This window comes from Symphodus melops (assembly GCF_947650265.1).
Source record: "Symphodus melops genome assembly, chromosome: 7".
In the NCBI taxonomy this organism is placed as follows: domain Eukaryota; kingdom Metazoa; phylum Chordata; class Actinopteri; order Labriformes; family Labridae; genus Symphodus; species Symphodus melops.
Genome location: NC_136697.1, coordinates 9,429,923 through 9,455,926, shown reverse-complemented (window position 1 = coordinate 9,455,926; position 26,004 = coordinate 9,429,923). Strand labels below are relative to the sequence as shown.

The 26,004-nt window shown below is 44.9% G+C and overlaps 2 protein-coding genes across 4 annotated transcripts; both read right to left on the bottom strand.

The window, feature by feature from the left end:
* Positions 1–442: 442 nt before the first annotated feature.
* On the bottom strand, positions 443–20,876 carry chd8 (chromodomain helicase DNA binding protein 8). 3 transcript variants are annotated; one of them, XM_079349223.1, is made up of 39 exons: positions 20,731–20,876; positions 18,682–19,715; positions 17,852–18,142; positions 16,629–16,742; positions 16,033–16,526; positions 15,759–15,870; positions 15,299–15,502; positions 15,117–15,185; positions 14,980–15,035; positions 14,770–14,887; positions 14,585–14,668; positions 14,366–14,503; positions 13,725–13,846; positions 12,284–12,527; positions 12,015–12,191; positions 11,599–11,742; positions 11,387–11,485; positions 11,113–11,272; positions 10,036–10,246; positions 9,757–9,952; positions 9,415–9,588; positions 9,031–9,321; positions 8,038–8,258; positions 7,750–7,952; positions 7,449–7,605; positions 7,270–7,359; positions 7,068–7,171; positions 6,802–6,925; positions 6,579–6,654; positions 6,113–6,384; positions 5,406–5,638; positions 4,523–5,182; positions 4,332–4,435; positions 4,000–4,221; positions 3,805–3,900; positions 3,302–3,409; positions 2,506–2,607; positions 1,954–2,058; positions 443–1,563 (listed from the first exon to the last, which is right to left on the bottom strand). In XM_079349223.1, the coding sequence occupies exons 2-39, from the start codon at positions 19,612–19,614 to the stop codon at positions 1,195–1,197; spliced, it is 7,677 nt and encodes a 2,558-aa protein (XP_079205349.1). In that variant the 5' UTR covers positions 19,615–19,715; positions 20,731–20,876; the 3' UTR covers positions 443–1,194. The 3 variants fall into 3 exon arrangements, with proteins under 3 accessions (XP_079205349.1, XP_079205348.1, XP_079205350.1); XM_079349222.1 differs by having other exon boundaries at positions 4,332–4,438; positions 20,731–20,875; XM_079349224.1 differs by lacking the exon at positions 3,302–3,409 and having other exon boundaries at positions 4,332–4,438.
* Positions 20,877–22,607: 1,731 nt separating this feature from the next.
* Positions 22,608–25,875, bottom strand: cbln12 (cerebellin 12). The gene is made up of 4 exons (XM_079349248.1): positions 25,689–25,875; positions 24,259–24,963; positions 23,607–23,726; positions 22,608–23,309 (listed from the first exon to the last, which is right to left on the bottom strand). Exons 2-4 carry the CDS (start codon positions 24,541–24,543, stop codon positions 23,112–23,114), a joined length of 603 nt encoding a protein of 200 aa, XP_079205374.1. The 5' UTR covers positions 24,544–24,963; positions 25,689–25,875; the 3' UTR covers positions 22,608–23,111.
* Positions 25,876–26,004: the final 129 nt, after the last annotated feature.

The following is a 26,004-nucleotide window of genomic DNA, read 5'->3' as shown; positions in this document are numbered from 1 at the left end:
GTGTTGCCAACATGTTAGAAAAATCAACTGGTCAAAATACAGAAAGTTGAATAAAGAACTTAAAGTGATGACGGGTTCCTGAAGGCAGGACTTCAGCTCTCGCTTGATGAGGTAGTATTATTCATAATGAGAGGGTCTGCAATTTATCAAACCTTTGTGTAACTAACTGTTGACCTCCATGACTGTAAACTCATTGTGCATTAGTGGAGTCTCTCATGAGCTTGTGGTGCAGAGAAAGTAGAGTTGATGCGGTTAATTTGGACAAAGATGCACTTAGCTGTCTGTTGGACCGTTCTTCCGCAGTGAGGCAGAGGAGGGTTCTAATGCAGCTTCATCTTCTGTACTTTTGACACAATAATATAACCCTTACCTGAATGGAAACAACCAGCCTCACCTGAGTGCTTCAGCTGGGTCAGATTCACAATAACACACAGAAACTTGCTCTCACTGTAGATTGCTGTTATTCATTTCACAGATACACTCAGATCATAAAACAAGAATAGTAACTCATTGCCGTCATCTTTGCACCATAGTACACAATGGACCAGCTCTACATTGTACATTACATCCATCCTCCTAGCTTCATTGACTAATACGCCACAGTCCCCTTCCCTCCCTCTAAACCCCCACCCTTCCCACAGAGTGAAAACAATAACAGTACATCCACACACAGGACCCCCTTTTAGTTCACAGACCCGTCTGGACGTGGAACACATGACCAGACGAGAGCAGGGGATTGTGGGATCTGGATCCAGGCTTTGCATCAAACATGTCCAGTTTCATGTAGCGCTAGAGGACCAGCATTGAGGTTTTAGATAAGAAAAAGGGAGTCTGTACAGCAGGGGTCCCGTTTTGGTCATGGCTGGGAATGTGATGGGAAAGAAAAGCTTCAGAGGAAGAGGACGAGAATGACTGGTCGTGAAGTAAGAAAGCTCAGCTTTTTGCCATTTTGTTGGAGGTTAGAGAGAGGGATCGAGGAGGTGAAGACGATTGCGATGCTGAGAAATAAAACAGATGGGTGCAAAGCTGCTCCTTTTACTGGAAAAAAATCCTATATAAAATAAATGAATAAAAGTTGCAACAAAAACAGTCATCCATAATTTGATACATAACATGATAAAAATAAATGAGGAATAACATAATTCATTTTTGAGACAGGGACTCTGTTTGATGTGTTCAAAGAGCGAGGTTCAGTCAATCCTCTGAGCTTGACGAGGTGTCAGAGTCTTTCTGTGCCATAATGACATCGTCCAATAGCGCCTCTTGATCCGAGCTGTCATAGTCACCTTGGGAGAGGCTGTCGCCACCTTCCATTTTAACGTCAAAGTCCGGGCTGGTGAGGAAGTGATGGGAGGTCTCCAGGTCCTCCTCGTCCATCATGTAGGCTCCGTCTGAGACCAGAGTCTCCTCTTCCACTTCGTGCAGGTTGGGGTCCTCGGGCGTGGGCTCTGGAGCGTGGTGGTGGTGGTGGTGATGGTGATGGTGATGCCGGCGTCGGCTCTTCTTGGGGATCTCCGAGTGTTCGGTCAAAAGTCTGTGGAAGAAGGTCTCAGGCAGGAAGCCCTGTGAGAAACACAGATGTTAGTAACATTAGAGCGTCTACACACACAAAAAAAAAAGAGACTTTCCCTTTTCATCATGCGAAGATAACCACGGTTACAAAGTCTCAACGAGACAGATACGTTACAGATAGAAACATGTAACAGTGTTTACCAAAACAGGACAGGAGGGAATCCTGTTCAATCAATCAATCTTTATTTGTATAGCGTCAATTAATAACAGGTGTTATCTGGAGACACTTTACAAAAAGCAGGTAAAGGACCTTACTGTTTGTCTGTTAACAAAAGAGCAGGTATACAGACCATGCTCATCGTTATGTTTACAAAAAGAAGAATATGAAGTTACATTTCTAAACAACACAGCTCTCGTAATAATAATATCTTGTGTACGTACGGAGCTTCTAACAGCGTCAGACCACTCGGGTGCTACAGCGTTATCAGCATTCTCCTCCAGATATGCTCTCAGGTCTTGCAACATGGGACAGAAAGCTGCTCCGACCTATAAAAAGAGAAAACATATCGTCAATACTCTGATAGTCTTCAAAATCCCTCGTCTGTCTTTTAATGATTAATAGTATGAAGAAGTACCACAGCTTAAAAGTAACCACAGATCTTCAGTTAATAGTTTTGAACAAAAAGCTGCTGTGAGCTGGAGGGAGAGCAGTCCACTCAAATTCACAGGTTGGCAAATGCTGACGCTTCTTCAGTTCTGAAGTGTCAAATAAGTTGGCAGCATTTATTGGTGTTATTTCCACAGTGTAGGAGGAGTTTTCCTGCAATCTTTGGTAATACAAACAATAAATGACCAACTACTGGGAGGCTAGGACTTACATTTGAGTGGCTATGGTGTCAAGTCTTTACTCACACATACATTTAAAATGGGTGGTATCATGACAACCTCACACAAATGAAATCAGGTGAATGATAGCAGGCCTGTGTGTCTCACCTTCTTCCCTGTCCTCATGTTGATGACTTTGACCTTCTCACTGCCTGTCAGAGCTTTATCTGCCCTCCGTCTCCTCTTCCTCTTGCTCCTGTTCACAAGAAGCTGAAGACAAAAAGACAATTACGGTAATGATGCACTGAATCCGAACAAGACATCAAGGTCACATATTATGCAAAAATCCAAAATCAACTAATGTGTCCCTCGTCTGTCTACAAGCCCGTCAATTATGAAAAAAGTCCATCCTCTGTCTTCCTGCTCCACTTATCAGAATATGTGTGCTCAAAGAGGCCGTTTGGAGATTTTCCTTTCATGACATCACAAAGGGCAGTAACCCCTCCCCCCAGGTCGGTGACACTCCCACAGCTCGGTGTTTGTTCGGCCCTTTGTGTCTGCCTTCTCACCATGAATAATAAGGCACGGAGCGAGACAACCCAAAAACCACCCAAAGCCTTTCAGAGAGGGGCGTGGTCAGACACAGCTCATTTACATTTAAAGCTACAGACACAAAAACAGCCTGTTCTGATCAGGGCTGAAATAGAGGGGTTTATAGACCTCAAACACAGGATCAGAGAGGATTTACAAAGAGACGCGTCACACGTTTTTAAAAGCTCTGAGATTTATTTAAACTAATATGTAACCTTCAAGCAATACACTCAGAGTTGTGTAACTCTTAAGTCCCCTCAGGACCCCTAATCTCACTATGAGTGTGCTGATATGTCAGGTGTGTTTGAAGTACAGGACCGAACACAAACATTAAAAAGTTGGGTTAAGTCGGGGTTGATATTATTATATTTACCTCCAGCATATCTCCTTCCACCTCATAATCTGGGTTCTCCTTTAACCAGGTGGGAGGGTCCCTACGGCGAGGAGTACGCTCCAGTGGATCATTCAGTGGGTCCGAAAACTTTAAAAAGTTATTAAAAAAAAAAAAAAAAAAAAAAGTTAGAAAACTGTGTGGAGCTTAGTTTGAGGTTTTTTTGCTTTTTAGAGACTCAACCTGTAAAGCCTAGTTTATGCTTCCGTAGCAGACCCTACGTCACAGCCTGACACGCACCTCCAAAAAATCCTGACTACGTGTTGCATCCACGCGAACCGTAAGGACTGGGATTTGTCCGCTCAGAACGAATAATCGAAGGTCAAACAGTACGACCATCAACTCATCATCAAAAACACAGCCACACACGCCGAGCGGCTTGGCGGTGAATTGCAGAGCAACGCGTTCCCTCGACGCAGAACTACGAAAGCTCAACGTGGAAGCATAAACTAAGCTTAATAATGAGGAGCTGAGACATGAGATACCTCTTGGTCTTTGCGCTTCTTGCGTCCGCTGCTCTCTCCTCCTGAGCCGTTAGGCATCAGCGCCTGCTTAGAGAAGGTCAGCTTCAGCCCTTCCTCCTGAAACGGTGAAGACAAATATTGTCATGACCTTTACATCATCTCTACTTTGAGTTCAAATCACTGCCCGACATCTATTTTGGCCAACTTTGCACCAACCTTGAGAAGCTTCACAGTGAACTCTCCATCGTCTCCCTCCGCCCCCGGGCCACCAGGCGTGCCGCTGGGTTTACGCATTACCCTCGTGTAGGCCATCTCTTCCAACGTTAGCTCTGATGTTGGGTTGAGCTGGGCCTCGGACACGTAGCGTCGCCCTGTGGGCCACTGACCGCTCACCACCATCGTGCACAAGCTGTCCAGGCGGTTGATCAACACGCGGTCCTAAGACAAACAAAAATGATTCAGCTTTGATTCACAACAAACACGTAAAAAAAAAAAGAAATTCTGTCTTAGGTTTTACACATACGTCAAGCAAGCTGTAAATGATTTACCTTGGGCCAATCCAATCTGAGGGGATCTGGAGGAGGAACACCGTCCTGAGATGTGTTCATTGACAGTATACTATTCTCTTCATCCCCGTCACACAGCTTCATGCCTGCTGAACGACAGAAGGGAGAAACAACTTAATTGTTGCCTTTATTCTGGTAATCTTAAAAACATTCTTCAGTGTAGTAAAACTCACCTCCTTCTGTCTCCTCCTCACTCTCTCCACTGTCATCGCTGCTCCCCGATCGGTCAGACGAAGATGATCCTGAATCTGAGTCGGAATCAGAATCCGAGCCCCCCTCTCGTTTCCTTCTTCCTCCTGATTTTCCGACCCTCATCTTGCTCCTCTTCATGCTCCAGCCCTGCCCCGCTGCTTTGCCGTCATGGTGACTCAAAGGTGTGCTCTGCAAATCAGCGCTGATCTGACCTCCGAGCAGCTGATGCTCTTCTTCACCTCGCTCCCCCTTCAAACCTGGCACGCCCTCTTCGGTCCTCATCTGGCCGAGGGGTGTGACGGGCAGTGCCTGAGGAAGAGGCGGAGGGGGCAGGGCTTGTTGGTTCTGTATAAAGTCTTCCCGAGCCTGAACGAAGGTGAACTGCGGGTCTGAGAATATGGAGAGCTCGGTACGGCTAACCCCGTGGATCGATGCTCCCAGCATCAGCTGATGGTCGTGTTCCGGCATGTTCCACCAAGAGGGCAGCTCAGAGCTGGTTGGAGCGAGACGAAGACGTTCCTCCAGGGCAGGGTGAGGCAGGACTCTCTCTCGGAGGCGACGCAGAAGGCTGATACGGTAAAGAGTACGGGAAGCACGCTCCTCTGTGATTGGGGCAACAGCCGTGGGGACCTCCGACGGATCTGAAAAGCGACATTTCAAACTTAACACTCGACAGAAGAACATACATTTAATACTTCGAGCATCGAAGCACTGATTTCTAAAATGCCCTGTCATAACTATTTCAAGAAAAGAGATTCATTCAGAATGTGCCTTGTAACATAGTGCAGGATTTACCTAAAGTTACTGTCCAACTATTAATTCTCAATTAGCTTCTTATAGTGGAATGCTTCCTCATGTAGTTACCTTCATCCCGGCCCGGGCGCAGGTGGCACACTCTGCGGCACATGGAAACAAAGGAGCGAAAGTATCTGCTAAGGCTCTCGTCTGTTTTTTTGTCCAGACGAGCGAAGGTTCGGAAACGGTTCCAGTCAAACTCTGGGAGAGTGGCCTCTTGAAGACCCGACTCCTTCTTTATCTTTTCCACACCAAAGGTCGAAACCACCCGATAAAAGTCGCATTCTTCCCTTCGTGTCCACCTGGGAGAAACAGAAAATAATGACTCAGTGTACGAGTTTACAGTCATTTATGACTTTATGGGATCGGTCTCAATATTTCTCTGGCATGTTAAATGCGTTCTCTCTGAGCCCAATAATTCAGCACTTCGTTGGACTCGCACACAAACAAATCTTGAATTGAAAGCCCGACCCTCACATTATTCTGTCGTTACAGTAGAAGTTTGTGTCCAACATGAGTGACACATCATATCCTCCAGGATACAAATTCAGTGTTTCAATGACACACAGCTGGATGTAAAAAAAAAAAACACTTGAATTTCCCTCGGGATCAATAAAGTATCTATCTATCTAATTCATCAAGATCAGCTGAACTATGTCAACAAAGCAGGTAAAAGATGATAGATGGAGGCATAAAGGACCTTACAGTACATACGTGTTTGTTCATCGTTTTTATGCCAGAGCCACAAGAGCATCAGATTTTGTAACAGCGTGTACCTCTGCTGGCGTTCCTGCCGTGCAATCTCCTTCAGCTTGCTGGCCTGTTCGCACCGCCTGCGCCTGCGGTCCCCCTTCGCCTCTGCTTCCATCTTCAGCTGCTCCTGTCTGTAGCTGCGCTGGAAAGCTGTGATCAGCCGCCGCAGTCGAGCGGTGAGTGACGAGCTGGAGGGCCAGTTGCTTGAGCCGCTCTGACTGGATACATTCTCTATAACCACTGGTCCTGCCTTGTCTTCTACGGAGATCTCATCGTCCACGTTCATGGAGTCAGTCTGGAGAGGGAGGCAGAACGGAGCTTCAATAATTAACCAAGTCTTTGCAAATCAAACATTACCATCACCTGGATGTCATTATCCTTCATTAAACCCCTTCCCTGGTTTTATTATGTTTGTCAGCTTTATTTTGAAATGTAAGAAACCACCAGAAATAAACTGATCCAACAAGTCAACTGCTTTTCTGTTCGTACCTCCTCGAAAAGATCTTTGGCGTGTCTTGTTGCCGGCTTGAACTCTGGGTCCTCTGAGTATTTATCATAGTCAGGACTGAAAAAACAACAAAGCCAATCTTTAAATCAAGGTACAGGACACTTGAACAAGTTCAACACAAGAGAAACGATACGCATGTGAAAATGTTGATTCTGAAGGCTGCTATGAATGAACAAGATGATGAGTTTTAATTGGCTCACTCACTCGTCTCCCAGCTCTGCATCACCAGTGTGCTGCTCGGCATCGATGGCCTTGTCGTCAGGCCGACCAGCTCTCTCCAAGAAGCACAGGCACGGATCAGCACGCATAGTGGTGTACATCTCATAACCTGGAGGAAAAGATGAAGTGATATACCATTCAATGTACAGTGACCAGTAACCAGAGCAGCTTTAAGGCACAACGAAGATCAATAAGAAGAATGATGAGGAAAACACGCTCATGTAGCACAAACTGGGAAAATAAAAACCTACCATGTTTGAAAACACCGGCGAGCAGTGAGCGGTCTGCTTCTCCATCCCACCATCCTGCAGGAAACTCCTGCTGCTCCATCTCAGGCATCCAGATGTCAAGATCCCTGAATGACAAAAAGAAGTCATTATGATGCATCGCAGGGATTTTCATAGTGTTGATTGTTTGAATTCAGCTGAATGTAGAATAGTCAATATTAGATACCTGATGTCAGTCCCCTTCAGGACCGATTCTGAATGTTCACCGATAACTTCCTGTTTCAGGTAGTAGAGCATACGCACCCTGAGCAACACCCTGAAGATGGAGAGGAGAGGTTAGCGTTTCGACGTGGATGACACAACTTTTACTTTAAATGAACACACAGCATGCTGAGCCTCACTGACTTGTTGCACTGGTGTTTGAGGTGCTTGCGGTAGCTTTCGTCCAGGAGCAGCGTGTCCGGGTTGTATTTACGGATCCACTCCACCTTCTGAACATCAAATGTGCTCTGGGCCTTTACCCTCTTGCCCTTCCTGCCTCTTGGAACGGGAATAGAGAGGCCTAGACCGAGACAATTATTTCAAAGTCAAATCACGTAATTCGACTTCTAAAACATACACCGTCCCTCCTTTAAAAACACCGATGTATCAACCCTCCCAGTTTGAGTTTCAAACATTCAGTGTGTGTGTTGTGTGCAGCTCCTACCAGAGTGGTTGAGTAGTGTTTGGGGCTGACGTCCGTTCTCGGGCGGTGTGATGAGCTCCCAGATGAAACTCTTGATGTTTTCATCTCCTCGGTAGTGGAGCAGACAAAAGACCAGGATGACGCGGCAGATCGTCTCCACGTCACGTTCGCTCAGTCGACGTTTACATCTGGCATGAGACAAGATGTCTTTCCAGCGACCCCACCTAGAGAGGAACACAATATGCATTAGAGAGCATAGAAATGGACAATCAGACTTTCTGTTTAAAACTATCAGCAAAGTCTGTATACCCGTATACAAGCAGGTGTTTCTCCACCCGGAAACAGTCAGTGCGTCCGTAACCTCCTCCGCTGTGACGCTCGGTGCGTCGGGAGGCTCGAGACTGTCTGGAATTTGCGGGTGGATACTCTTCGTCGCTGTCCAGATCAGACAGGTCACCACCTTCACCTCGTAGACTTGAGTACTGACGGGTCTGTTTGCGCACTCTGGGAGTGTCGATGACCAGGGTGTTCTGTAAGGGACAGAAACGACTTTTAGTCAAAAATGTTCTTTTATTTTATTGTGTATTTGTATCAAAACAACCATGTCACACACACTCTCAGCTCATTTAAAATGCCCATCCTCAGACCTTTAAAATACATCACACTTAACAATACAAACACATGAAAGACAAACCAAACAAGCTCAACAAGAGACTGACAGAACAGTACAGGAAACAAGCAATCAAAGAGCTAAAGTCAAACTGGAACAGCAACATTACACATGAGCACAAGGCTGAGTCCACTTTAAGAACAGTTCCAGTTTGAGCTCTGCAGCTGAAGCATTCAACATACTCATGCCTGAACAGAAAAGACTCGCATGTTACAGAGCCTCATAATCTAAGAGGGACCACGAGCTCACCGAACAACTGACGAGCCAGAAGCTCTCAACATTTTGAAAAGAGTTTAAGAGGAGCTAATTCAATCAACTGATTCAAACTCTACACACACACATATATATATATATAATTATTTTTTTATTATTATTCCTCCATACCAGGAAAAAAAAAAATCAGTTCCCCTCTGAGACTATTTAAAAGAAAGAGATAATAGAGAAGCCTCACGAGTTATTTCTGACACGACTCGCTGAATCAGGTTTTTTTTTTAAAAAAAGGAATTGAAAACTTTGAGTCTGTACTTTCAGTTTGTTCTTAAGCGAAGCACTTCTGCGAGCTTCCATATAAACAAGGTGAGCTGAATACACACATCAAGTCTTTGATGATCTTCACACACTCCTGCGCTTACCTTTCGATTGATGGTGTCCATGTCTATGTCGGCTCTCTTCGCCCACTTCTGCCAGAATTCGGGATCATCGAGGGCGATGTCGTTGCGGTTCTCCGAGGCCACGAAGCTGGCCTTAGAGAACGTGGATCCTTTGCCCTCGCTCTCGATGGTGATGGTGGTGGCTCTTCGTTGGAGGATCTGGTCGATGTCCTCCTCACAGAAGCGGCTGCCTTCGTCATTTTCATCCATGATGGCGGCATAGGCTCCTTTCCTCAGCAGGTCCTCGATCTCTTTCTTTGAGAACTGTTGGATCTGAAACAAACAAAAAAATTGATCAAAATATTTAACTGTGCTATACAAATAAAATGTGATTGATTGATCGATCATACAGTGGGAGTTCCTCACCCCATTGACGCTGTCTTTGTCTTTGTTGCCACTCATGCTCTGCAGGACGGCTCGGTCCAGACCCAGCTTTAAACTGGCTTTGTCCAACATCTCCCGCTCGTAGGAGTTCCTCGTGATCAGACGGTACACCTTGACGGCCTTTGACTGGCCGATACGATGACAGCGCGCTTGAGCCTGGGACAAACATTTAAATGAGTTCATTCATATTGTGCTGCTGGCTCAAGAGGAAAATGAGTCAAAGTTCTCTCCATTTCATGGAAACAGTTGTAATAAAGAATTATATGTGAGGACGCTTGCTATCGTATTGAAGTGATTTAGATGAGACATTAGAGCGTCAGCTACCTGCAGGTCGTTTTGAGGGTTCCAGTCAGAGTCAAATATCACACAGGTGTCGGCAGCAGTGAGGTTAATACCCAGGCCACCAGCTCGGGTACACAGCAGGAAGACGAAGCGGTCTGAGTCAGGTTTGCTGAAGCGATCGATGGCAGCCTGTCGTAAGTTCCCACGCACTCTGCCATCAATACGCTCATAAAGGTATCTGAGAAAAGCAGTCAAATCCCATTAGAACATCATCAAGTCCCATAATACTTTGTTGCCATAGAAACTCTCAGGCCCTCTCACCTCTTGTTGATGAGGTAGTCCTCCAAAATGTCTAAGCAGCGCACCATCTGGGAGAAGATGAGCACCTTGTGACCGCCAGCTTTGAGGCGAGGCAGCAGTTTGTCCAGCAGCACCAGTTTGCCGGCGGACCGAATGAGAGCCTGCAAATGGAAGTCAGCAGCCAGCGGGTCGTACACCTCCCGCAACTCCGCTACGATCTTCTCCTCCGCTCCTGGAAAAGACAGAAAAGATTCTATTAAGATGAGTCGAGCTTTCTCAGGGAGAACTGTGTCGTTGTGATGCAGATTTGCTGATCAAATTTGTCGGCCATAATAAAAAAAAGGGAAATGTTTCACTGTTTCACTTTAATGCATCACCGAAGCAACAGCTACACGCATCGTATTTTGTGCGATTTAGATCTCTCAAAACTAGCTACATGAACAAGATTCAAATGAAAATAAGAGCATTGAACCAAAGCGGCTCAAAGTGGATTCCAGCCCTTTGACGAGAACGAGCAGGTTTCAAGCCTCAACAAGTGGAAAACGTCAGCCGGTTAAACTGTTTTTAAAAGCAGAGGAAGACCAATCCCACACGAGTTCTGTCATCACAAAGCCGACAGCGTTTCAATATTTGCTCCCTCGATGATCCACCACAGGCCAGTACTTCCACAGACTTGAATGAAACTCTTTGTGTGTCGAGTTGTGCGAGTTTTTAAACGACTATCTAGATTCCATCAATTATCCTTTTCCAGATTCTCAAAATCATGACAATCAAAATGTATCATTTATACGTTTTTTGTCAACCAGCTTGGCCGGGCATACTGCTAAATAACCAGCAATAACACACACAACATACAGTATGCAGTGTTACAGTCGTAGTAACAATGTGGGTGACATTTAAATTGATCCTTTATAACCGTCAACTCATTTTAAAAAGTCAGAGACCTCGTCAGCAAATCAAGACACCTCACAACGACGTCAGCCTTTCACAAAAAGATCCCGAGGAGCACGGCACATTCCAGGACGGCGATTGAAGAGATGACAGGTGCGAAGCTCGACCATCAGCAGAGCAGCGGAGAGATTTGTGAGTTAATCTTACCGTTGATGAGGTAGGGGTGGTTGCAGCACTTGCGCAGCTCCATCATAGTGTTGAGCAGGTTGGGCACGTTGCTGTTACTGTTTGCCCCTAAACTGAGGAAGCTGAAGTTCCTCTCCAGGATGGCCCGGTAGTATTTCTTCTGGACATCCGTCAACTCAACCTGAGAGCCAACCACAGTGACAAACATGATCTCAAAACGCTGTCTTATCCGTGCCATTCAGACCCCCCGACCACGACTCGCAGGTTCAATACGAGCCGATCTTTTCACGCTCACCTCGATGATGGTCTCCTGTTTGGGTGCCAGATTCTTCTCGACATCCTCTTTGAGCCTTCGCAACATCATGGGTTTCAAGATGGCCTGCAGCTTCTGGACCTGTAAACCAAAAGAAAAAAAAACACAGCTCAATACAAATTGCTCTAAAATGAGCAGATATGTAAGATACAGTTCATCGATAGGTGTGTCATCCTTAGTGTGATCATGCCGACCTGCTCCTCTGTTTTGAGGTCTCCAAAGTCTCGGAGGAATTCAGTCTCAGACGGGAACTGAGCAGGCTCCAGAAAGTGAAGCAGACTAAAGAGTTCCTCCACAGTGTTCTGGAGAGGAGTGCCCGTCAACAGCACCTTGTGCTCCTGAGAGAGCACCAAACACAAACACGATGAGAGGAGGACAGCAGACATTAAACCAGACGTTTTAACAGACGGGGAGGGAGAACATATCGATAGGAGGAAAGGTTCAGATACATTTCTACTTCTGTCTCGAGTTCATCATAACAATAAACACATGGAGTTTGCTTCAGAGTGAGAGTTCTTCTAAGTAGCAAAAACAAACTATAAGAACCTTTGACCAGCAGACAGTTTTTTTTCCATATTTGACGACTTCGGTTCAGCCGGGGTCCACTCACCAGATCCAACATCTTCAAACTGTCCAACAGCTTGCAATTTCGATTCTTGAGCCGATGAGCTTCATCGATGATCACACAGCGCCAGGAGATCTCCCTCAGCTCTGGGCAGTCGGATAAGATCATCTCAAAGGTTGTGATGAGGGCGTCAAACTTGTACGCGCCTGGGATCAAGTGATCCTGTGGACACAACGGACAGATTTCATTAGACAGCTTGACGTTAGACACAGTCAGGTTAGTTAATCAGAAGTATCCACCGTCAGTTACTCCACCTTATCGTCCTTGGAGTACATCTCATACTGCTGGATCATCTGCCGGCTGGCCAGGCTGCCGTGGTAGACGATGGCGTTCATGTCGGTCCACGTGGTGAATTCCCTCTCCCAGTTGGTGATGGTGGAGAGCGGAGCAATGACCAGGAAGGGGCCCTGGAGTCCAGCGGAGTAAATCTCTGACAGCAGCGTGATCGACTGAATGGTCTTCCCCAGACCCATCTCATCTGCCAGGATACAGTTCTGCCTGAGAGACGAGAAACAAGAGAAGAGTCTGAACTCTGTACTCAAGGGTCTGGATTTCCAGCATGTGAGGTGTTGTCTTTTCTGTCTGTAAATGTAAAAAGTTGCAATGACTCATCACGTTTGTGTGTGTGCAGGAAAAAACAACCAAATGGAGCGAAGAGCCGGTGGATCTCAATCTGTGCGACGGACGTACCGACTCCCATCGATGCTCATGTGATTGATGATTTATCCATGTCTATAAAAATATCTCGACTCAAACTATAAATCTGCTCGATGCTATAGCATCTGAGTACCTGAAACACGTCATAAATAAATCGATGCAACATCAAGTCAGAAAAAAAAACAAGCATTCATAAAGTTGTTTTTTTTAATCGTCCGGTTATAGACAGAAGAACCACTGGGATCGTGTCATACAGGATCGATCTTCTCAGTTTGGTTAATCAGAGCTACACATTATTGGGACTCCATACCGAGTAAATTCAGAGAGTGCTGTAGCTTTGCTGAATTTAATGCTAAGATGAAATCGTGGCTCAAATCAGCTCCATCACGTCCTCCTCACACATGACGTTTCTGTTTGATGATGTTGGAGAGTCTTGATGTGATGCCATGGTAACGTTGATGTGTTGCTCTGGAGATGTGCGTTGTGGTACAGCTGTTCTCGTAGTGTAGTTTTCAAAGTGAAGTACTCTTAGCCTCATGCTGTTCTAAAATGATTTGTGAATTTCACTGTTCAGTGGTTGTGTATTGACGTTGACGTTTTTAGTGTCTCTGTCTCTGCCCAGGGACGACAGATGTAAATTAGCTTATAGCTAACTCTGGTGCAGCTGATAGGCTGCCCCTGTTAAAATTAACAAAAACATCAAATATCTGCTTGAAGAGAGACTTAATCAAAATGTTGCATTTTTAATTGTTTTTTCAAATCTGCATCATGAAATTAAAATCTGTATACTTCCAAATGAATCACAAGCAAACCTTCTTGTACTTGGTCTCATACAGCTGAGGTTAGTCAGAATGAAGTCCATATCTACTGTTGAAGATTTAAACACTGCCTGAAGGAAGGATGTCTTCACTGAGAGTTGTTTAACGCTGCTTCTCTCTGCTGCCCGTATCTCATCTCTGACTGTACATCAATCCCTGATTGTAAACTAAAATGACCTTCTATTATAAGTGTAAGTATGTGCCTGTGCGTGATCATTACCTGTTGTACCAGTTGAAGAGCAGCCAGTTGACTCCTTCCAGTTGATACTCTCGGAGCGTGTTTCCGTTCTTGTACTCTCTGGTCTCCTCCAGCTTCTTCCAGGAAGCAGCAGGCGGCCGAGCCTGAGAAGAGACAACAAACAGACCTACACTGTCACCAAGGGTTACTGATTTACAAGGATCCTTTTTCCTTTATACCATGTTTTTTTTTTTTTTTTTAATCTTTTTTACCGTGAGTGAATATGAGGACAACAAAAGATTTTGATTCATGTATCCTCTCTCTCGTAAACCATCTCCCGTGTGGGCTGTTTTGATAAATATGGATGTGAACAGACTGCACCCAGTGAGGGATAAATGAAGATTCTACTTGCAACTTATTTCCCTCTAGATTACACAGAAAAATAAATCCAGACTAGTCTGCGAGGCTGAAAATGAAAATAGTACTATCATATATCTTACAGTCAGTGACGTGATCTCTGTCCTGTTTCACTACCTCCTCTCCTTACTGCTGCATCACATTTCCCTCTTCATGCACATAAGATGTTTTCCTTTTTTTTTTCCACCCACAGCTTCTCAAAATATGCATACAAGTTACATATTACACATTAACTGCTCATGGCTATCTTCAACTTGAGTGCTCACCGTTCTCTTCAGGCGAGGTTGTCGATTTGCGATTTTGCCAAACTCTTCAACCTTGCCCTCATCCACGTCCTCCTTCAGTTCCCAGGTGGCGTCCTCGTACGGCAGAGAGCACCATTTCACCAAGTAGTAGATAACAGGCTGGAGAAAGAAGGGAGAAAGTCAGAATCAAAGAGGAGAGAGTGTTTTATTACAAAGTGGTCAAAGTGTCCCGTCTCTCACCTCGCCGTTGTCCTTGTCCACGCTGTGAGAGACGTCCAGGATCCGGTCCACCTCGACATAGTCGGGGTTAAAAGGCTCCTCCTCCTGCAGAGAAGCACAGAGTCAGAGAGAGTCAAACGGTAATGTCCTGAGCTGTGTGTGAAGCAGCTCGTCCACATCCTCAAAGAAGAGCTTCGGCAGCTCACCTCCTGGAAGAGGTGCCTCATCTGGGCGTGTTTGGTCTTGAACCTCTTCAGCTTCTGATGGATTCTCTTATCTTTCTCCAGCTGCTCCAAACTGGCCCACTCACAGTGTAAGTACGAACTGAGAACAGAGAGGTCGCTTTTACTCATTCTGATTTCTCCAGTGAATATAAATAGGAAGGCAGAGAGGGGAACGTTGACACTGAAACTTACTAGTTCTTGTATTTGACAAAGAACTCCTCGACAGTTGTGTACTGGCCCTGCGACACCTTCAAGAGAAGAGGAGGTTCTTGTGATTCTAACTAAAGATTGGATGTTTATAATCACTTAAAAGAAAGGAATAAACATACCTCCTTCTTGGTTAACCTCAATGAGAGAACTTTGTCTACGATGGCAGCATCTTCTTCACTCGGGTTTTCCTGAAAAAGGATCAAAATAAAATATATATTCCATCCAAACATTATGCATACACCACTCTTTCCAACAGCATCCATCTTTTAATGACTATCTGTTCGATCTCTTCCGCACTCACCACAAAGAACTGCATGCTGGGCTGCCCGTCGGCATCCAGCTCCAGTTCTTGTTTGAGCTGCGCTGCTGTGCTACCACTGATGGAGGCCACGGCTGCGGCGGTCGTCGTAACGTCTACGTCTTCCTGCTCGTCCTCGTCGTCCGTTATCTTGATGTCCAGGTCCTCTGTGTACTTCTTCCTCTTCACCACACGATTGGAGCGCCTCTTTAGGGCCGAAGAGAGGGGTATCAGGCGAGTGTGCCGAGCAAAAAAAAAAAAAAGAAAGAAAAAAGAAAAAGAAATTGAGAATACAAACTCCACTCAAACACTGTGCAGGCTGGATATGTGCTCGTCTGAGGTCAGCACTCCTGTTCTCATCAGCCGTTTGCTCTTATTGAACTGCCTAAATAGGAAATCAGTTTGGGGGAAAATTCTGAGCACGTTGCTGAACTTATTTCGCTGAGCATGTTCGTGTCCGTACCGTGATCAGATCTTCCTCCAGCGCAGCGGGGGAGGCAGGGCTCATCTCCCCATCCGAGTGATCTGACGACGCGTTTCTTTTTCTCTTTTTTGCTCCCACTAGAGTGATCGTGCTACAGGAAGGTAAGGGCAGAAATAATGAGTGAGCAGCTAACAGGACTGTGATTAATTCATTTTCTTTTACAAGCAATAAGCACATCCATTATCGACTATCACCAAAGCAATATGACGGAAATAAATGTGAATGATTCCTCGTTCTCTTTTCTGTCACTTACTTTGTCTTCACTTTACTTTTACTCTTGTTTCCTGAAACAGGTGTCACCGCAGCCACTCCTGTTGAGCCTCCTGGTGTCTTTACTTTGCCCTTTTTGTCCGCTCCTCCTGGGGTTTTTGGCGTTGTTGCTCCAGCCACCGGACTCTTCTTCTTGCTTCCTCCTCCGCTGCTCTTTTTCTTGGCAGCAGACACCACAGTCACAGTGCCCCCTGCCTCTGTGGAGGTCTGTGAGGACGGAAGCTCGTCCTGGTTCAGGACTCGGGGAAGGTTCTTTTCACCGCGTGCTTTGGCTCTGGCTATAGCCTCGGCTACGATACGGTTTGCTTTCTCCTGCTTGCACAGGATCTCCACCCGGCGGACAGAGGCGGACTCGCCGGGGGCTTTGGTGATGCGAATCGCCTGCGATGAAGTGGTGGTTGTAGCAGAGGGGCCTGGAGACGAGTTGATGACCTTCACCACAGAGACTGTACCGCCAGCCGAGGTTGCAGCACTCGTCTGAGAGGAAGAAAAGGATGTGTCGGTTGGGAAGAAAACAAGTCCTTGGTGCCCCTTCTGTGTCTAAAATGATACCATCTTTATTCACATCTGGAGGATTACCTGTGGCTGAAGGAGCATTTTGAGTGGAACTGCAACTCTCTGTCCTCCTTGGCCCTGCGAGATCTGCAACACCTGTGGGCTGCCAGTGTTTCCAGCTCCTGACACCAGCTGGTACTGGGAGAGGAAGAGAAAAGACAGGTCACACCATGTTCCCCTTAAAAAGATAAACATTTAAAAGAAATCTAAGAAGCCCATTTCAGCATCTGATCCAGAGTCAGATAAGAGCAGTTTTATCTCTGTAGACTAGAACAAAGATATTTTATACTTTTATATTTTAAAGAGTGAAGTTAACTGTTTTCAGATTCTTCCAAACAGAGCTGCGCTAAATACCTCCCGGATTCATTTCTGCTCTGAATCCATAGAGATGATTCTGAGGTTCGCTCTTTGTAATTAGGTAAACAAAGAACAATACATTTTTATGTAGCTTTAGGTTGCTGATATAACCCTGACAATAGGGCTCTCGATTCGATTAAGAATTTATTATGGGTTCTGGATTCGTTTTGATTCAGTCCACACTTCAGGATCTACTCCAGTCATCTGGGGCTGCTGCTTCGTTTGACATTTTACTGAGTTAAAGAGCTAGCTTTAGCACTTAGCGGGAGTGATGGATGAGCAAAAAAAAAAAAACACTTCTTGGGGAAGTTATGAATCTGTTTCAAATCTCAGAACATAAGAATCTTGATTTCTACATTACGTTTTTTTTCCCCACAACTACAAAATAAAAAAAACATTTAAAGAGCACATTAAGTTGAAAATGCATCAGTTAAATGATGTGATCATTTGTTAAACTCTATTTGAAGGATATAAAATATAAAAAGGCCAACAACCATACTGACTCCTCTATTGGATATAAAGAACCACACAGCTGATTTTAAACAAAACAATCAGTGACTGTGCTGAGTGTCAACTACTAAGGTGCACCTGTGGACATTTTAAGAGCAGGAATATTTTATAACTGGTCAAATTATAAACAGACGATAGGTGGAGAAATGTAAAACAAACACCTGTTGTTATCCACTGATTTAAAACAGCCCTCTGAACTGCATCAAAGTAGATGACCTTCAAAGAATTTCTTACAAGAACATATTTATCCACTGAAGAGAAAATCAAAGCTCTGAGTAATTTGTAAAAAGCAGAAGAGGAAAAAAACACGAATGAAACAAACTGCAGTAAAAACCCGACTCTGATTAAACAGACGGGCAATCCACACGCTGGTTTCTTACCTTCACTCCTCCTTGTTGGTTGGGCTGCTGCTGCACCTGCAGCTGAATTGTGAGGACTTTGGGCTGCCCTCCAGCCTGGCCTGCAGCTCGAGCCTGGGTCAGGGCAGCAAGCTGGCTTCCCTGGAGCACCAGTTTGCCTCCAGGCAGCTGACCCAGCACCAGTCTAGTTTGGGCCTGTTGCTGTTGGCCCGTCTGAACCTGCTGGAGTTGAGTGACCTGTTGCTGACCCACTGAACCAGCAGTCTGGGACGGCTGCTGGAGAACCAAAGTGATCCGCTTTGCTTCACCACCCTAGAATCAGAAACACAGAATGATTTTTATTATGTATTCACCCCCCAAAAAATCTTCCTATGAAAATCAATAGGAATGAGCTAATACTCAGGGCGCACTCAAACTAGGCCCAGTTTATACGCATCGTGCTTAAACATGATTGCCTGCCCCCCCTCCCTACTCCCCCGCTGGTCTGCACTTACAGTGCTCCAGGACTAACCAGAGCTGAGCCTGGTTACTTCTTGTTCATAACATCAGAATAGAACACATGCACGACTTTACTCAGAAATAAATAAATTATAAAAGGGACGTGCGGTCATGTCCGTGTCCGCACATCAGAGAACAACATCGAGAACATAACAGATACTTTTCTGACTTTGTGGCTTATTTGGAGTCATTTTGGTCAGATACAGCCAGAACCCTCGTGTTTCCTGTGCTTGAGCATGCATCAGAGGACTCACTTCCTAGAGTGGGTGCTCCCTAAAACCCATCCAGCGTCACCTAGCACTCGAGGTGCAGCTATCCGGGTAACAACTTGCTCGTGCAATATTGGTTATTACCTGTGTTTGGGCCGTCATAGCTGGCTGGAGCTGCACCTGGCCCTGAGTCTGGACCTGGATCTGAGCCGTCTGAGGCTGAACCTGGACTTGAGTCTGGCCTTGTGCAATCTGTGCCTGGGCTGGGATCTGCACCTGAACCTGCTGGCCTTGACTCTGCCGAGGCATGGAGGTCAGCAGCATCTGTTTTACCGGTCCGTTGGGAGACTGCAGCAGCCTCTGCACCCCGGCAGCACCCACTTTGACTTGAGCTTGTCCTGGGCTCGCCTGATTTAAGACTCCCCCCTGCAGAATGGACATGCCAGGTTTAAGAGGGGTGCCAGACAACACACGGATGACCTTTCCACCGGTTTGGCCCGTAGCTCCCGAAACAGTCTGCAGGACCTGGGCTTGACCTTGGGGACCTTTGAGAATGACGATTTTCCCCCCAGCCTGCTGTGTGATGGCGGCTAGCTGCTGAGGAGTGAGCTGATGGGTTATCTGTGTGAGCTGCGGTGTGGTGGCAGTAGTAGTGGTGACCGAGGGGCTGGAAACAGCCAGTGAGCTTAGGAGGACCGTGCTACTGGTGACCACACTGGGGTTGCTGACAATAGGTATGGTGGTCTGGGCCTGGATTTGAGGCACAGTATCAACAGGGATGGTGGCTACAGTGGGAGCTGCTGCTATGGAAACAGTCTGAGCAGTCACCACCGGTACTGGCTGCTGTGTGGGGGCGTGGACAGGGGCCGGGGTAGAGATAACGGGAGCTGCTACAGGAACATGAGGGCCCGTGTTGACTGTAAGCTCGGGTTCAGAAGGTGGGTCGACTTGGCCCAGTGCCAGCTTCAGAGCCTCCTCCACAGGGTCCGAGGAGCCCTGAGTGAAGGAGTCGTCCGGGAGGGCGTCCAGGTTAAACAGGGGTGTGTCCTCAAAGAGGTCCATGATTGGATCTGCCATCTTGCCCACTCCACACAGGGAGACAGGCGCAGTTTGAGAGGAACACTGAGATGGAAAATATACAGTCGCAGTCCAGTTTGTCTCAAATTTTAAATGAAGAGCTGGAAAACAGAAAACAGGTCAGTGAAGCACAAGTAACTGACTTTCACATTATTTACATAACTGCAGTACGGCTTTTTATAGAGTTAAATTTAAATTAATAGATTTAAACCTGTTTACAACTACAATTTAATGTGGCTCAAAGAGCTTTTAATGACAAGTAAAAACCTGTTTAAATATTAGCACACAGACGTTCAAAAATGTGCCAGAAAAGGTCCAGAAATCCTGTTGATTCTCTGATACACATTTACACTCAAATAACACACAACATAACACATCTTAAAACTGGCTACTGACACACACAAACGCACACACTTTAAGTTAACCCATAAAGTGAAACTGCCTCAGTCCCAAACTTTATACTGTATCTGACTTCTGCAGATTTCTCTAAACTCATCTAATGTGGGCAAACTGGAGTAAAATAAACCAGTTTAAATGACACATGAGCTCAAGTAAACTAATAAATGTAAGTTAACTGTTAAAGGTCCAACAGTTTCTAAAGGACAACATGAGGCGAGGGAGATTATTTAATCTGAGTTTTCATTGAAATATAACATTTTAGACTAGCCAGGAGAGATAGTGTGAATGTAAGTAGTTGGACTTGGAGGGTCCTGATGCTGGGGAGGGGGGGTAGGATGCTCCCCTTTCTATGTTGCAGTCTCTCAAACCCGTCTGTTAGCATTAGCACGATCCGCCACAAAGATGTGTCTGTTACAAAAGCCTGTAAGCGACCCGACCCGCATTCGGGCCCCAAAAACACGCGAAACGATATGTTTGATACCTTCACATCTCTCCTCTGTGGTTTACTACCAACCATTCAGTCCACTGGACTCCTTCAAGCTCGTCAACAAACCGGACCAAACCAAAGCAACGTGCCCGTCAACGTTCACACACAGCTTTAGGCCGCAATACTCTTTCCCCTGGTCTGCGCCTGTTTTTCAGCCAAAATACCTGAACATAACCATCATACTCACTGCCCAGACTCTCGCAGTAATAATTTGGGGGTGCTAAATTTACCTTTGCATCGACACACATGGCTTTCTCCGTCTCACAACACTGTACGATTACAGGAAACGGCCAGGGAAGAGCAGGAACTAACATTCTTGCCAGAGAGAGCGTAGAAAGCGTGCCCCTCGGAGGCTCTCGAACGCCGATTGGTCCGTTTTCCGCCAGGCCGGCAGCATGTGACCATTTCATTGGCTTATTTAGCTGTCCTTCTTGTGAGCGAGCCACTTCTGGGCGGGATGCGAGCGGTAGTTAGATTGAGAGAACAATAAATGCGGCCTAGCTGGGATCATTTGACTGAATGATTTTCTACATCTCAGTTTTTTGCAGCCGTAGATGTTCACATCAGGGAGCACACTCGTTTTAGCGCTGACTGAGGGAAGATAAACGGCGTTTAAATAGTCCCAAAACAGTATAAAGCGAGCCACAAAAGAGGCCTGCTTCTGAAAGACAGTGGCAGTTTTTTCAGGGTTTCGTTACATTGTCCACCGCTCAGTTATCACCTTCAATTTATGATAAAGAAATACACATCCTAATCCAGTAGCTGCATTTCCATTATTAATGTTGATGATTTTTAAAACCTGAGTTATTAATAAGGGCTCTTGTTTCGATGTCAAGGAGATGCTCCTGTGGTCTGTCAGTCTGAGGTTTGGCGCCCTCTATCGGCCTGAGTGTGAAACAGGAATATTTTCTGTTTGGGCTTTCAGAGCTTTACAGATTTATTATGTTTATGTTTTGGAGTGCATAGTAAAAAATAAATGAAGATTAAATAAAAACAAAGTAAAAACACTAGATTTTTTTAAAAGAGAGGACCTTTGTTGAAGACAGAGGCTCAGGGATTTAATCTAATCTAATGCACATGTGCAGAAATGCATTTTGTAGTTTTTGTATTTTAAATTTGTACTAACATATTGACACTTATTCTTTTGTGACACATTAACTTTTGTTACATGTTTAGTATAGCTGCACTGTCGTTCACTCACTGCTCTGTGTGCCCTTGATTTGACCCCCGGGGACAAATAAAGTTTTCTGAATTGAATTGAGTGTATCAGTTAATAGTGTATTTGAATTGTGAAAAATCCCAAACAAAAAGTACAATTATTGTATTAGAATGAATTGTAAATCAAATGGAGAACAATTCTCTTGCTGTCTTGGACTAGATACAAAACCCCTGCCTTTATCTTTTTTTATCATAAAAAACCTTTTTTTCTTATCAGCTTTGTAAGTCTTTTTCAGGGATGACATTAAGGCTATATAGCTTTAAAAAATGTAGAACAGACGTAAATGACCTGATTTTTTTCTATAAAGGAACTTTGAAAAGAAGAGCACACATGTCAGTCTCTATTTCCATGAACATTTCTTCTACTGTTAGTGCATTAATGTGACACAATGAATCACTGTCATGCTTCTCAATTTGCAGGAATTCTCTCGTCTCCTTAAATCATAAAAATGTTATTCTGATATCAGCCTGAGATATTGGCCTTGAAGCAGAGAAGCGTGAGTGACCGCGTGTGACAGAGCTCCGCACTTTATCCATTGCAGCCCTGCAGAGAGGAGCCTGCCTGCTCGCCAGAGCCTCCATCTGTCTGTGGCCCTGCGAGGAGTATCCGCTATTCACCACACTCACACTCTGCTCCACGCTGCTCTGCTCGGTCCACGCCAACGCCAACTCTGCTGGTGAGAGCTATATTTACAAACAGCTGCCGAGGCACTGAGAACCATGAGAGGAGGGAGGAACACTCATTTACATGTTTAACTGTCACAACATATTTCAGAATCAATCCAGTGATTTGGGGTTTTCAGTCAGGACGTGATTCAAAAATGTTTTTGCCTTGATTGCTCATGGAAATCAATATGTGACAATGTAAGATGCTGAAAAGAGAAAGCCAGACTTTATATGGATTTATTTTGATATTTTCTCCTCAATATAAATTTGTGTAAATAAACATTATTTTGCGGGAGAAGAACAGGCAGAAAGAGGAGCATCAGTCGTACACCACAATAGAATAAAGCAAAAGTTTGTTTGCTAGACAGGAGGCCATGTGGAGCGCAGCCGTGTTTCCAACATATCAGTGAAAAAAATAAAAGCATCTTAGCACAGAAGCCCACATTGCACATGGCTACTTTATATTTTTGTCACAATTAAAGTATCTGCTATGGAAACCAGACAAGTATATATTTATACACAGAAACAGAGCAAATAAAATCCATAGCTAAATCGTGTTTACTGATCGCTTCTCAAACACTTCTATTATCTTGGCCTCAGATAAGAATTCTGTTGATCTCACTTTGCATAAAACACATCCCGTCATGCATTGTATAAAGAGGTACAGATTGAAGTCGTGCCCTCCCCTATTCTCTTTCTATCACCCCCTCCCCCCTCAAACTTTTCCTCACAAGGGGAAGACAAGGAATCCAGAGAAGGTGGAGTACTTCCAGCCTCCCATCAGGTTCCCTCTTTCCAGTCTCAGGTAGGCTTTGTCCCCCTTCTCCATGATCACCAGGCCTGCGTTAGTGGCCGCTTCTCTGGTCACGTCCTGGTCCCCTGCAAACGCTGAAATCATTGGCCAGCCATTCAGCATCAAACTGACCTATTCGAGTGCAAAACAATCAATAGATCAATACATTTATATAGCTCCAAAATGTAACACATTGTATTTACAAAAAAACAGTCATGCTCTTTGATGTTTTCTTTAGACTAGAGAGACCAAACATTTATCCATAAATGAGCACGCCTGTAAAGAGTAAACTCCCTTTTAATAGGCAGAAAACTCAAGCAAGACCAGACTCATAGAGTGACTGCCACCTGCCTGGATCCAAAATGGATGAGGGATGAAAGCTTGCAAGTTGAGGTAGTGAAAGAAGGTGTCACACTTTAAGTTTAGTACCTGAATAGTTTGTCTGTTGTAAGCTTTTACAACATGGAAGTTGAAGCTGTAGACACCTCGTCTGGGTGCCAGGAAGACACTGCTCTCTTGGTCAAAATGGGTGCCCACGTTCACCAAAATCTGCAACCATTATGGAGGGAGAAGAAGAAAGGCAAGATGATGGGTGATATGCACATAAAGATAAAGTGTTAAGAAGGTTTGGAAAAACAAAACAATCCAAAGATGACTGGTGATGAACTGTGAAGTTATTGTCAAGAGATAAAAACTCCAGAGTGACTTCAATCAATGTTGAAGACTTCACAAATTCTCCTGAAATATTTTACATTTCCAAAAAATACCAAAAGTAGGTAAAGGTGCAGACCTCTCCCAGGTCAGTGTTTACTCCATTATCATTCTCTTCACTCTCAGAGCTCTAATGGTATGTGCATCTTATTGGCAGAAAACGTTTTGAAAAACAGCTTCAAGAAGCCGTGTGGAGAAGACTTTTAATGTCGCACTGATAAAAGGGTAATTTTCTGTGAAATAGGTTGAGGAATAAGACAAACCAAAATAATTTATGGGCAATGTTGAAAGTAATTTGTTCTCTCGTGTCAGTGATGAGCTTTGAGGCATCCTGCCTGTGACAGATATCCAGCAGCAGTTTGATACTCACATTATCAAAGTAGATGATCATGGTGCGGTTGCTCATGTCTGTGGGCTCGTGGTTGGTCTGACGGCTGGCAGAGAAGGCAACCCTGCCCGAGCCGGAGCGGACCGACATGCCTAGAGCATTACCAGCGGGCTCGGAGGAAGGAGTGGAGTCACATACGACCAAACATTTTCCCTCCAGGATGATGGGCTCTGTGTCATTCTGGCTCATGGACTCCATCGGCCCCCACATCAGCAGGAGGAGGACGAGGAGTGTGTGGAGGTGCGGGAGAAGTAACCTGAGATGCATGACGGAATCTGAAATGCTGAGTTTAATTTCTTATATTGATCTTACTTTAAAGAAGCGTCACTTTGGACAACTTTGAGTTAAAAACACACATGCTATGGTGAATTTTGTTTTGAAAATCATCCAAAGGTTAACTTTCTTTTTGAATACTAGATGAAGGTCATTAATTTCCACTCAGGAAACTGAAAAACCAGAAGGTGAGTCTCAATATTGAATAATACTTGGATAAAACACAGAACTGGTCATTGGATGTAGCTGTCAGTTATCTGTTGCTCTTTTTTGACCCTTCAAATCCCAAATCGCTCTAGTGTCCTGTGTGCTGTGACAGCAGGGTCCAGAATGACAATCAGTCCAAAAATCTCCTGGTATTTTCAAATTGATACCATCAGCAAAAAGCCCGACATGAGGGCAGAAGAGATGTAGCTGGAAGAAAGAAAGGGATGGAGGGAGAAAAGTGCAGAAAAGTGAGTAAAGACCTGAGTTTAAAGTTAGAGAGAACGAGGAAACAATTAAAAAAAAGACATTTCTAGGAGAAATTAGGAAAAACAAACAGTTGAGGTAAGAGTCTGGAGAGGTGACAGGGAAAAGATGCCGGACCCAGGAGGGAGTGAGAAACAGAGAGGGCGAGGGGGAACAACTCCACTGAGTGACCATCTGTCTTTTACACGTATCCCCTCCTCCCTACCAACGCTGCTCAACACGCATTCCCTCGCACAATACACACACACACACATTCACACACACGCTCCCCTTTATGCTTTTGCTTCACATTTACGCATGCACATACTGTATATCCTTTATACAGAAAAGATTACTTTTTGCAATATATCTTTATTTTCTCTCTAACTTTGTAAGAGAAATTAAAGATGAAATGTGACAGCATGTGATGCCCCCGAGTTAAAACAGATTAATAATTTTAAAAAACCTACTAATTTACCTTTAACAAAGATGAGTAACAGCCTGAATGAAAACATCTTTTTCAGCTTTAATAAAACTAACTCCAACACACCCAAATACATCTGCCATAAAAGAAAGAAGACAGGCATTATGGGAAAACAAATGCATTATTCAGGTTAAATCTAATGTCCTAAAATGACACAACTACTATCCCTGAGCAGTTTAAGGTGAATAAAGACAAGGATGATCACCTGTTTCCTTCTGAGAAGACTTGTATTCCATATCAGGTGAAAACAGCAGATTCCTTCCAGCTGACGTTTGGTTAAAACCTCTGTAGTCTCGCTCCTCTATCACATTATTTCAAAGCATGGCAGTCAGTCTGATCACCACCACCGAGCCAGCGTCTGCTCATCTCTCTCTCTCTCTCTCTCTCTCTCTCTCTCTCTCTCTCTCTCTCTCTCTCTCACACACACACACACAGCAACACCCTCCTCTCCTCCAGCTTCTTTCTCACCCTTTATGTTACTACCGCCCACTCACCTGTACAGTGAAGTAAAGGAGAATGAA